Source organism: Helianthus annuus, chromosome 13 (genome assembly GCF_002127325.2).
Source record: "Helianthus annuus cultivar XRQ/B chromosome 13, HanXRQr2.0-SUNRISE, whole genome shotgun sequence".
In the NCBI taxonomy this organism is placed as follows: Eukaryota; Viridiplantae; Streptophyta; class Magnoliopsida; order Asterales; family Asteraceae; genus Helianthus; species Helianthus annuus.
The window spans coordinates 52,053,710-52,065,071 of NC_035445.2; the positions used below are offsets into that span (position 1 = coordinate 52,053,710).

Below are 11,362 nucleotides of genomic sequence, written 5' to 3' on the forward strand. Positions count from 1 at the left end.
ACCTACAAGTGGTTTTTATCTAAAACAAACTCATTTTCCGGAAAAATCATTTTGATTAAAACAAGCTTAAGTGTTTTGAAATCTAAGTGAGAAAATGGTTTGTGATAGGGGGAGTTCAGATTGTTTATGCCTAGTGAATGGCGATTTGTTGTGATTCGATGTCAGTTGTCAAGTTTCTGTACAGTTTGTTTTGCATTTTAGGTTTCATTTTGAGTCCAGAGTCTTTTTATTTTCAAATTTCCTTTGAAATGTGTTTGCATTTTAGGGGGAGTAAGAAATTTTAGAAAATCCAAAAACTTTTGAAAAATTGAAAAAGCCAAAAACATGATAAAATTCAAAAAAGAGTTTTGTTGCGAAAAAGAGGAAATGATAGTACATCAGTGGACTATCACGGCACGCTAAAGAAATGTAAAGTCAAAATGTGATAAACAATCTTACTGCGGATGTGTCAGTAGATTTTCACACAATTAGTAAATTGAAACGAGATATAAACATAAATTCAAACTTGCTTGATTCGTGGGTAACTATTCTTGAATATATGGGTAACCCCCGAAATCTTGTTTGAAAGGTCCCGTATTCTGAGATACTAGGTCTTTATACTCAGTGATATCTGGGGTATTATCCCGGGACTTCTGCTGAATGGAAGTTCTGACCTAGTCCCCGGATAATGCTTTCTGCTAAAGCTTTGAAACATAAGCTTCGCCCTCAGCATGCTGATGAAACAATAAAATTGATAGTCGCTGCTGTTGAAATTCAAAAGATCCTCTAAAGGGGACCCACCAAAAGTCGAGCCGTCATCTCTCTGCTGAACGGAAGTTCTGACCTGAGCTCTCACGGTTTTGCATCTACCCCTATACAGATATCAGCTGTGATATACTCACCTGTAAGACTGAATATTTGGGATCTGGATACGGGAGTATATTCAAGTGGAGTGATACACAATTAAGTTTAAATCTCTAAAACATTAATATCATATCTCGAATCAATTGAAATTTGTGTTGAGAATTTAAGAGGACAAACATACTGACAATCTAGGTAAATTGTTTTAAACTTAAAATGTAATCAAGCTTAACGGCGTTAGTGATTGGTCTCAGAAACTGATATGATCCTCTTGCACAAACTCACAAAAATATTGTTTGTAAATATTACTTTTCTGTATGTTTTTGTCTACATGTGGTGTCAGATAATATCTCTCAGAAAATCCAAAAAGATTTTAGTGTGTTTTAGCTAAATTTTGAAAAAAATCAAAAAGATTTTTTTGACAACTGATGTTGGAAAACTGATTTTCAAAATTCCGAGTGCTAAACATGATGAGCAGCATTTGAGGGGGAGTGTTTGTGTAAAACTAAATGTTTTTTCATTAATCTAACCTTTTCATGTGGTTCATCATAGATATTTGAGAGAAAGTTTGAGTTAGTGCACGATTATATGTTTGTTTTGGTGTATATGAGGGGAGTCAAGTGTTGGTGCATAGTTGTTTGAAATGTTTGAGAAAGAAAGTTTATTTTGGGGTTGAGATTGTGCAGGTAGCCAGGTTTCGATTCCTGAAGATCTCTGATGGAAGAAAGCCAAGTTTCGATCTTGGAAATCAATCCTGAAAGCATGAGTAAAGCCAGTTTCTGATCCTAAAGATTACTTCAACTGTTGATGATGATGAACTTAAGGAATCAAGAGATCTAATCAAGAGAATTAGAGTGTTTTAAAGCCAGACAACGATCCTGAAGATGTTACTGAAGAACAAAAGGATGCCAGTAAATCGAGAGGGGGAGTCTGAAGATTGAAAGAAGATAAAGCCCAGAGACTGATCTAGACTGAAGATGTGAAGACACAGTTTTGCAATCAAGGTGTATTGGCGACTCCATCAACATCTGAGGGGGGGTCTGTTAGTGCACTACATCTGTTGATTGCGTCTAGGTATCTAGGATCAGGTCTTATATTGTATTGTATAGCATAGGGCACGTAATACGAGAAAACAGGAGTCTGAATAGGTTTTATATGCTAGGTCCGCTCTTATGGACATTAGACTTTAGGTTCGCTCATTTGTCAGGTAGGTCCGCTTATGTGGACTTAACTGGTCCGCTCTTATGGTCATATGACACATAAGCGGACCCAACTGCCTATACATAGATGTTGTTCGAGCGGACCTCATAAGGTTGTTGTCGAATTCCATGCCTAGGCTCTGCCGGTGTGAAGATTGAGCTGTAAAACGTTTCAAATCAATAAAACAAGCAGTTAGGAGGAAGAACAAGCTATATCTACTTGCATTTCTTATTATTCCGCATCTGAAACGCAAGAGACAACCTCTGAACGACTCGTTCGGGTCAGCAAACGATCCTACAATAGAAGAGACTTTAAATACCAAAAGAATAATTTTCAAACAAGAAGAACGACTCATAAATTTTAGTTTTTATCCATATGAGGGTGGAGTTCGAACAAAGCAATATCACCCTTAGTTCAAGAGCATGAAGAACGACTCACATATTTGAGTTTTTACTGACAAAGTAACGCTTGTGCAGAGGCGACAAAGAAGAAACAATCGGGGATGACAAATATATTCGAACCAGATGGGAATACCTTCAACTCGAAACATCCGGAATAGGTATGACATCGGCTAAGTGTGGGATTGATAAAAAAAACGCAAGTACAAGTATGACGGTAGATGATACAGAGGCCCATTACCCTAAATCATGTATTCATTTACCTTGGGTTGCTAAACGGGTCATGTTCGCGTGTTAGCAGGTTCAACCCAACCCTAACCCAAAAATCGTGTCATACACATGACCTGAACATGACCCGAATATTCGCGGGTTGACCACGAGCCGTTCAACCCGAACTTTTTTATTTTTTAATTTTATTTGTAAATTATGTCAAATTCTTTGTTTAAGTTATAACTATGACATAAAATAGACACCAAATTTAACTAATGACATTAAACATGTTTTAGAAAATATGATATAATATAAATGGGTTAAATGGGTCAACCCGCCAACCCCGACCCGTTTAGCTAAACGGTTTCGCAAGTTTTACCTAAAATTCATCCGAATTGATTTAGACTAAACCCAAATATGCGAATTTTATGTTAGGTACGTCATATTTTCGATTGGTGTTAGAAATACACAAACCAAGGCTTTACTTTAGTTTTTTGTTTGACCATAATTTTTCCATTTTTGGATGTCCACCCACTCAAACTCAACATTAAACCGAAGCCAGCAAACGAACAAACTAACTGAGACGAATGGAAGCAACAGAAGCAACGAATTCGGAAACCCTAGATCACAATCACCAAATTTCTCAACAACACAACGAACAAGATCATCAAAACCTTGAAGATAACACCGATCCAATCACCAGAGAAACAGAGGATCCGTTATCATCATCGTCATCTTCATCCATTAGTCAAACAGAGATTCTGAGAGCAGTTGAGGTGGTCGAGAGGAACTCCGTCGCCATTTCCGACAGCTTTTCATCTCTTTTCGCATCTCTCCGTCTTGCTCTCTCTGAGGTAGCCCATATATAAACCCTAAATTTCATTCAAACTTTAGTATAATGAGAGAGATTAGGTTTCGTATACAAGACTTGTAGTACCAACTTATTAATCATGTCAGGATCAATTTCAAATAGATTTAACTTACAAATAACTCGAGTAATTATTCTAACATTACACTACTTATTGTTACTTAGTATATTATTATGTAGACTGTAATTCTAATCTATTGAATTTTGAAAGAAACTAGAATTGCGACCCGCCTCAATGCGGCGGGAATTCTTTAGTTATAACTAAGTCGATTTAGGACCCGCACGTTATGTTAAACCTGTCAAACGGGAAAAAATAGACGATGTAAAAACGTTCACCCACACACGCACGTTGCGTCGTGTTAACTCGCAAAATTTAGAACGAAACGTAAAAACGTTAAACCAAAGACGCACGTTGCGATGTGTTAAGTCACAAAATTTAGAACCAGGCATAAAGCTAAAAATTTGCGGAAAATGAAAACTATAAAGGACCAAAGTTGAAAGTAAAAAAAGTTGTAAGGATAAATTGCAAAAGATAAAAAGTTTTGGGTTAAAAGTAAAAAAAAAAAACAAATAGTTTTGGGTTAAAAGTAATTTATGAAATACTTTTGGGTGAAATGTAAAAAAATCTTTTTTTTTTTTGGAAAACCCCCAAAGCCAAGGTTACAACAACCATATGCAATTAGGGCTGTTCATTTTTATCCAAAACCCGAAACCCGACCCGAATTCAAAGCCACCCGAACCCGAATTAGCGAATACCCGAAAAACCCGAACCCGAGAAACCCGAACCCGACCAACCCGAAATTTAAATGGTTTGGTTATCGGGTCACTTTTTCCAGGCCAAAAACCCGAACAACCCGGCCCGAAAAACCCGAAACACGAAACCCGAAAAAACCCGAACATTTATTGTTTTTTTTTCTTATAAAAGTGTTTAGATTTTGAGTATTTAATAGATGGAACACTAAGTTTTGGGTTTTTTAAATATTATAACAGCATATTGTCAATTAATATTTGAACTTTGATGATATTTATAAAGTAACAAGTAACAATATGAATTTTGATGATATTTTGTAAAAAGAAAACATTTATTGTCATTTTACATCTAAACCCGAAAACCGAATAACCCGACCCGAACTAACCCGAACCCGAATAACCCAAACCCGACTAACCCGAACTTTAAATGGGTTGGTTATCGGGTCAATTTTTCCCAGAGAAAAACCCGAACAACCGACACGAAAAACTCGAAACCCGAAGAAAAAACCCGATGAACACCCCTATATGCAATAACCATTTTTTATTTGAGAAACCCCCAAAGCACACCTCACGTTGCGGCGGGACGTAAAACGGTGTCAAATAGTACTAATGCCACACAACCGTCATCGACCACCAACACTGACTCGACCTAGGATCTGCGTGTTACAACGAACCTGTCAAACATGGAAAATTGAGGTAAAAACGTCGAACCACACATGCACGTTGCGCCGTGTTAACTTGCAAAATTTGAAACAAAACATAAAAAAGTTGAACCGCAGTCGTATGTTGCGTTGTATTAACTCGAAAAATTTAGAACTATACGTAAAACGAAAATTTACGAAAGATGAAAAGTATAAGTGACAAAAGTTGTGAATTTAAATTGCAAATAATGAAAAGTTTTGGGTTAAAGTTTAAAAAACAAATTATGTAGGGTTAAAATTGCAAAAGTTAAAAAACCTTTGGATTAAAAGTAAAAAATCAAGGTTTTTTTTTTGGAAAAAGTCCCAAAACACAAGGTACAAGTTGTATTGCATATTTTTGTTGCTTATTTATAATTAATAATAAAATTTAAGTTGATGGTATTTAACTGCAAGTTGTGGGTAATTGTGGATTTAGAGGTTTGGTTTACTAGTTGTTGTTATGTGTATGAATGATGGAACTTGGATTGGAAGTTGAACAAGTGTAGTAGTGTGGCTAAAATCATTAGGTTATGCATATTGAGATTGTTTATATATGTTGTAGGTTACCAGTCGTTCGGTTGATCATGTGCAATGCTTTAACGAGGCTGCTGGTCGTCTTCAAGAATCTGGTAATTGGCAACATCTTGTGTTGATTTCGATATGCACAACCTGTTATCGGGTTATGGTCTAGAGAAACCTTAGTAATGGATTATTTAAATAACTTGAAATTTTAATATTTGTGATGTAGTTTTATGATGTGGATTTTGCAAGAAAACATTGTTTTTTTTCTTGATTCTGATAGAACCCAGAAATCTAACAAACGTAACTGATAGATTTAACTGCTTGGAAACTTAAATATTATAAGATAAAGACCCGATTTGAGATGGGTTAATCTCCAAGAACAAAGGTATAGATACCCAATTTAGATAATTTTTATTCTTGTCAGCAGTTCCGTTCGCAACACGATCGTAGTGATTTCAAAACACATGTAAACACAGACTAAATACGGCGAACTTCTTTAAACCTAGTTTAGATAACGTAAACATTGACAATTCTCAAAACTAAAACAAGAGATATTAATAAACATAAATAGAGATAACTGCTCCTAAACTTCAGCTACACCTTTACCCACCAGCCCTAATTCTCATAAACTGCTTTCTTGACTGGGTATGGGCTGCAATTGAGTTAAGGGTCCAGTTGTGTTTATTGGGCGATTCTTTCGTAAATGTTGGGAGCATTTTATGGAGTATATATTTAGAGTGTTGTTTTGCATTTTTCGGAGTGAAGACAATATTTGCCTTGAGCAAAAATAAGAGTAAAAGTGGTCAAAGCAAACACCGCATCTACTGTAACGTTGATGTCCATTATGCAATATCAAGATAACTTTTTTTCAGCTAGCAATTAGGGTTGTAATTAATTGTTTAGATATCATCTTTAAACCATGTTTTATTACATTATCACTGATTATGACTACTGTTGATCACTATATTTCAATACCTTGCAGCTCTGGATTCTGCAACAAAGGGGAATCTGTACATAAACTCGTGTCTCAGGTATGTAATCCATTTTTCATGGTTCTGACATTATTCCCTAATGACTAACATCATGAGCCATCATACTTGGTTTTGAACTGCAAACAAACAATGATTATTACAGAAAGGCCACAAAGTAAAAGAACAACATACTGTTGTAAGACCATGTGTAGTGGTTTAGCAAAATAATGCCCCCACCATGGGGCATTATTCGACACGTGGCAGTCCAGTCAGCATGGGGCGTTATTGCAAAAGTGGCGTAGTGGGAATAATGCCCCTTCCAATTATTAAACAATTATTTTTGAGGTTAAAAAAAAAATGGAAACTACAAGTGCCCCAAACCCATTGGCTAGTCAACATGGTTGGCCGGATCTTGAGCGTTGTTTTAAAAACGCTAAACAAAATTTTTTTCAAAAATAATGCCCCAAAACGCCCCATGTAATGGGTTGGGGGCGTTTTTAGGCGTTTTTTTTCAATTTTTTTTTTTAAAAACCACGCCCCACTACGGGTGGTCTAAGAATGCCTGATTTTGGATAAAAGTGGAAGTTCAAATCTTAAACATTTGACACTTCAGTCCTGGATGCCGTTCCTTGCAAAGTGTAACATTTACAAAGAAACAATAAGCTGTATGACAGTACAGTGATTTTAATGGTTAATTATTAGCTGCTAATTTTGCTGTTTACCGATGTGCTGCAGATTGAATGAGGAAATGAGAGGCATTGATACCCTAGCCATGCAACTGTATCCTTCATTTTCTGTATTTTTTGTCCGTTTTATTTTGAACTAGGTTTTCTTGACCCCTGCGAAGAAAAGTACTGCGCAGAAATGTCGATGCTTTGGATACAGCCGTGAATAGCCTCGTTCGTCTTCATTGAAGTTCACTTGGTTAATGAGTTCATTTTTTTGTGATTCAAGTGATGGTTGTATTGATCTAGTCTTTTAAGACGTGACGATTTGGTAACGACTTTTTATGTTTCTTGTTTTGTGTTTATATTTAAGAAAAAGCTTTTAGTAATCAAAGCCTTGATATGTAAAGCAAGAAGGGAAAGATTATGATCATATAAAACAAAAAGACAAACATAGAATGTCACTACATTCCCAATGACAAAATTCATGACCTGCATCAAAAACCTTTCTAATTTCACAAGGTTTGCCTAGATGTTGACTTTTGTGTAAAGTCAAGCATATGATACACTAAGAATCATTCCCATTCAATTGTCGATGGCGGCTTGGATGTGATGTCCAAGCAAACTCGGTTCACCCCACGAACACTGTTGCAGATTTTTCTTGATACATCATCCAAAAACTTATGCTCAAAGTAGTACCTGAAAAACCAAAACATTGAAAACAGGTTATATGTCAAAAGACGCACCAACATGTTTAACACGTGAAGCCTGTCACAGTTCATAACGATTCAAACGCTTTCACCAAAGAAGTTTTTAAATTTTTGAAGAGAACATATTTTGATTTTGAAGTTTCAACTTCAATCACTTTGAATCAAAAAGTCAAAAACATGTCTTAACTACTGTCAAGGATGCACGTAGGGGTTGTTCATCGCCATTGAAACCGTCCACTTCAAAAGAAATTTGCCATGTCAGCAAAAGTTCAGTATGAAATTTGGAACCGGCCATTAACCTTTTTTTATTTTATTTGTTTTCATTTTTAAAATATGTAGGTATATGCTTATTTATATCCATGAACCTTTTTTTTTTTTTTTATCATTTTAAAGCTTTAATGCAACCAAACAACTTTGACGCAAAAAATCTGTATAAAAACCCAGTTCAAACCATCAAGCTGACCGCCAAACCGCTAAAACCACTAACCCATCCAACCCTATAGGGGTTCAGTTAGTCATATTCTGAAACTGTAGTTAGCGGTTCAATGGCTGAACCGAACAATAGAACTCAAAAGTGATTTGATTTAAAGGTCATAAGCTAAAAAACAGGGACAAAAACATGTGCTCACCAGTCTGCAGTCATGCCGTCTTGACTGGTGACAGCTCTAAGTGCAACAGCATTAGAATGAGTCCTCTGATCTCCTTGAACACCCGTTGTTTTTATCGGCAAAAACACAGCAAACGCCTGCCATATTTCATCATATATCCCCGCATCCTTTATTGCTTGAATAAATATTTCATCCACCTACACCACAAATTCATTACAAAAAAATAAACTTAAAACCATGTCAAACGGGTCTCATACTCTACCTGACGAAGAATATCCAGCGCGTTTCCTTGAGTTACATCACCCGGAATTCTCACAGCAAGTCCGGGGCCCGGGAACGGATGCCGCTTCAAAAACCCCACCGGAACATCTAAAATCTTTCCAAGCTCACGAACCTTTACAATAATAATAATAAAAAAAACGTTTGTTATATAACGGCTAAAAGTATAAACTATTTTTATTAAAAAAAAATCTGTTTTTATGTGAACCTCGTCCTTGAATAGAAGCTTAAGGGGTTCAATGAGCTTCAACTTCATGTCTTTCGGAAGCCCGCCGACGTTATGATGGCTTTTAATTGTGTGGGAATGGGTTCTACCACTCCCGGGTGGCGGGCAAGATTCGATCACATCCGGATACAAAGTTCCTTGAACCAAATACGTTGGTTTCTTTCCCAACTTTTTCTCCAAATCATGAGAAAATGCATCAAAAACTGATATAAACTCCTTCCCGATAATCTTCCTCTTTTTCTCGGGATCCGTAACGCCTTTCAACTCGCTAAGAAACTGCACCGAAGCATCAACACAAGTAACGGGAAGATGAAGATCTTTTTCAAAGGTTCCCATCACTCGTTCTTGTTCTTTGTATCTGTAACAAAAACACTAATGATATTTATATAGTCAAATGACGAAAACGCGGTGAAAAGTCAACTGAAATCTCACCTTAACAGACCGTTATCAACAAAGATACAGTGCAGCCTATCACCAATGGCTTTGTGAACAAGAGTGGCTGCGACGGTTGAATCTACACCACCGGATAACGCACATATAACATGATCGTCAGGGCCCACCATCGACTTGATCACTTTTATTTCTTCTTCCATTACATCTTCCATCTTCCATCCCGCTGTCACCCCACAGATATCGAAAAGAAAGTGACGCAATAGTTCCATTCCCTCCGGTGAATGTGTCACCTTTTTTTGAGTAAAAGATATACAAAAGGGTTACATATAACTTAAACAATTAACAAGAAAGTTACCACTTATACAAAAACATAGGGATGTGCAAAAAACCGAATTAACCGACAAAACCAAACCAAATCAAAAACCAGTGGGTCGGTTAATTGTTTTTTGAAAACCGAAAGTAGCGGGTTGGTTATGGTTACCAATGTTTCCATACCCACCATAACCGAACCAAACCAACATGTCTGTAAAATCTGTCAGATTTTAGACTTTTCACCATTTTTCAATAGTTGATGTTTCTGGTTAAACGTTTGTTAAATTTATGGATTATATCATATCATTTTGGTGGAAATTCATATCATATTGTTTTGTTTGATTATTCCATAAAATCCATATGAATATTATAGATTATATGTATTTTTATAATATGTAATACATTAATATATACAAAGGTGTAATAACAAATTATTCCACGGTCAAAAGAAATGTGACTTATTTTTAGCTAGATGTAAATTCATGGTTAACAACACATAACCGACCCGCTATAACCTTCAAAACCAATTAACCGAAACCGCCATAACCGATCGACTATGGTTTTTAGCCAAAACCGATCCATGCAAAAAACATATTCCTTTTTCTTACAAAAGGCCACGAATTCGAATCCGCTTTATGTTCAAGCAAACAATTGATACACATAGATATTCAATAAACAAGAATCAATACTGCAAAAACTATATACTAATCGAATATACCTCCGGGTGATACTGCAGCCCATAAAACCGCCTACCCGGATTCTCAACTGCAGCAATCCCACCCTGTTCGCTCCTCGCAACCACCTCGAACCCGACGGGCAACTTAACCGCTTCATCACCATGACTCATCCAAACAACCTGCTTATCACCAACCTTCTTCCCCCCAAATAACCCACCACAATCCTTAACAACCTCAATCACCATCCTCCCATACTCCTGCTTCTCCCCAACACCCACTTCCCCACCCAACTTCTGCACAATCAACTGCAACCCATAACATATCCCCAACACAAAGATCCCATTTTTCTCAACATATTCAACAAACCCATCTGGAAAAGAAGGCGCGTTGTGCGCGTGGACGGAGTGGGGCCCACCGGAGAGGATGATTACAGATGGGTTTAAGTCGGTTATGGATTTGAGTGAAGATGTGCCGGAAATGCAGAGGGAGAAGATGGATAAGCTTCGGATTCGACGGGTGATTAAGTGGGTGTACTGGGAACCGTAATCGAGGATGAGGATGAGGTTTGATTTCACGGCTTGAGGCTCCATTGATGGGTAATTTGTGAAGAAAATGTGAGGGTGAGAAAATTGGGGGTTAGGGTTTATATGGAGTGTATGAGGGTTAGGGTTTTTGACAGTTGGCGGGAATGCGGCCCTAATAACAGGCTTTGGTATTGGGAGGCTTTGTTTGGATATTTGCAGAAAATTGCACTTTACACCCTTTTAAGTTTTAACTTCTACCTCTTTATCTGCGTATTTTATGGACATGTGAAATGTTAAAATATATAGTGTCATGTGATAGGGTGAAGGGGGTGATCAAGGGAAAATCATGATATGTGTCATGTTAATTTCTCTTTCATACACCACTTTTGTCAAAAGCTGAGGTAGGATCTATGGAGCATAAGATGTAGACAGTTTTACCTTTACCTTGTACGAATAGAGAGGCTTCTTCCAGTGAGACATCCGATTCGATAGTAGTTAGGGGTGAGCAAAAGGAAAAACCCGACCCGAC

The 11,362-nt window shown here is 37.0% G+C and overlaps 2 protein-coding genes across 3 annotated transcripts; one reads left to right on the forward strand and one right to left on the reverse strand.

Moving 5' to 3' along the window:
- Window positions 1-3,152: 3,152 nt before the first annotated feature.
- On the forward strand, window positions 3,153-7,513 carry LOC110897856. 2 transcript variants are annotated; one of them, XM_022144584.2, is made up of 5 exons: window positions 3,153-3,502; window positions 5,509-5,575; window positions 6,451-6,499; window positions 7,175-7,219; window positions 7,287-7,513. In XM_022144584.2, exons 1-5 carry the CDS (start codon window positions 3,236-3,238, stop codon window positions 7,351-7,353), a joined length of 495 nt encoding a protein of 164 aa, XP_022000276.1. In that variant the 5' UTR covers window positions 3,153-3,235; the 3' UTR covers window positions 7,354-7,513. The 2 variants fall into 2 exon arrangements, with proteins under 2 accessions (XP_022000276.1, XP_022000277.1); XM_022144585.2 differs by having other exon boundaries at window positions 7,292-7,493.
- LOC110897855 (GMP synthase [glutamine-hydrolyzing]) lies at window positions 7,510-11,039 on the reverse strand. Its single transcript, XM_022144583.2, has 6 exons — window positions 10,351-11,039; window positions 9,360-9,610; window positions 8,910-9,285; window positions 8,685-8,816; window positions 8,444-8,619; window positions 7,510-7,803 (listed from the first exon to the last, which is right to left on the reverse strand). Exons 1-6 carry the CDS (start codon window positions 10,897-10,899, stop codon window positions 7,680-7,682), a joined length of 1,608 nt encoding a protein of 535 aa, XP_022000275.1. The 5' UTR covers window positions 10,900-11,039; the 3' UTR covers window positions 7,510-7,679.
- Window positions 11,040-11,362: the final 323 nt, after the last annotated feature.

Bases quoted from the DNA above. Each gene is read 5' to 3' on its own strand.
- LOC110897856 (XM_022144584.2), top strand. From the start codon at position 3,236: ATGGAAGCAACAGAAGCAACGAATTCGGAAACCCTAGATCACAATCAC. The intron at 5,576-6,450 runs GTAATTGGCAAC...AATACCTTGCAG, and splicing joins TGGTCGTCTTCAAGAATCTG to CTCTGGATTCTGCAACAAAG. The intron at 7,220-7,286 runs GTATCCTTCATT...ACCCCTGCGAAG, and splicing joins GATACCCTAGCCATGCAACT to AAAAGTACTGCGCAGAAATG.
- LOC110897855 (XM_022144583.2), bottom strand. From the start codon at position 10,899: ATGGAGCCTCAAGCCGTGAAATCAAACCTCATCCTCATCCTCGATTAC. The intron at 9,611-10,350 runs GTATATTCGATT...ACTCAAAAAAAG, and splicing joins GGCTGCAGTATCACCCGGAG to GTGACACATTCACCGGAGGG. The intron at 9,286-9,359 runs GTGAGATTTCAG...TTTTTGTTACAG, and splicing joins GTTGATAACGGTCTGTTAAG to ATACAAAGAACAAGAACGAG.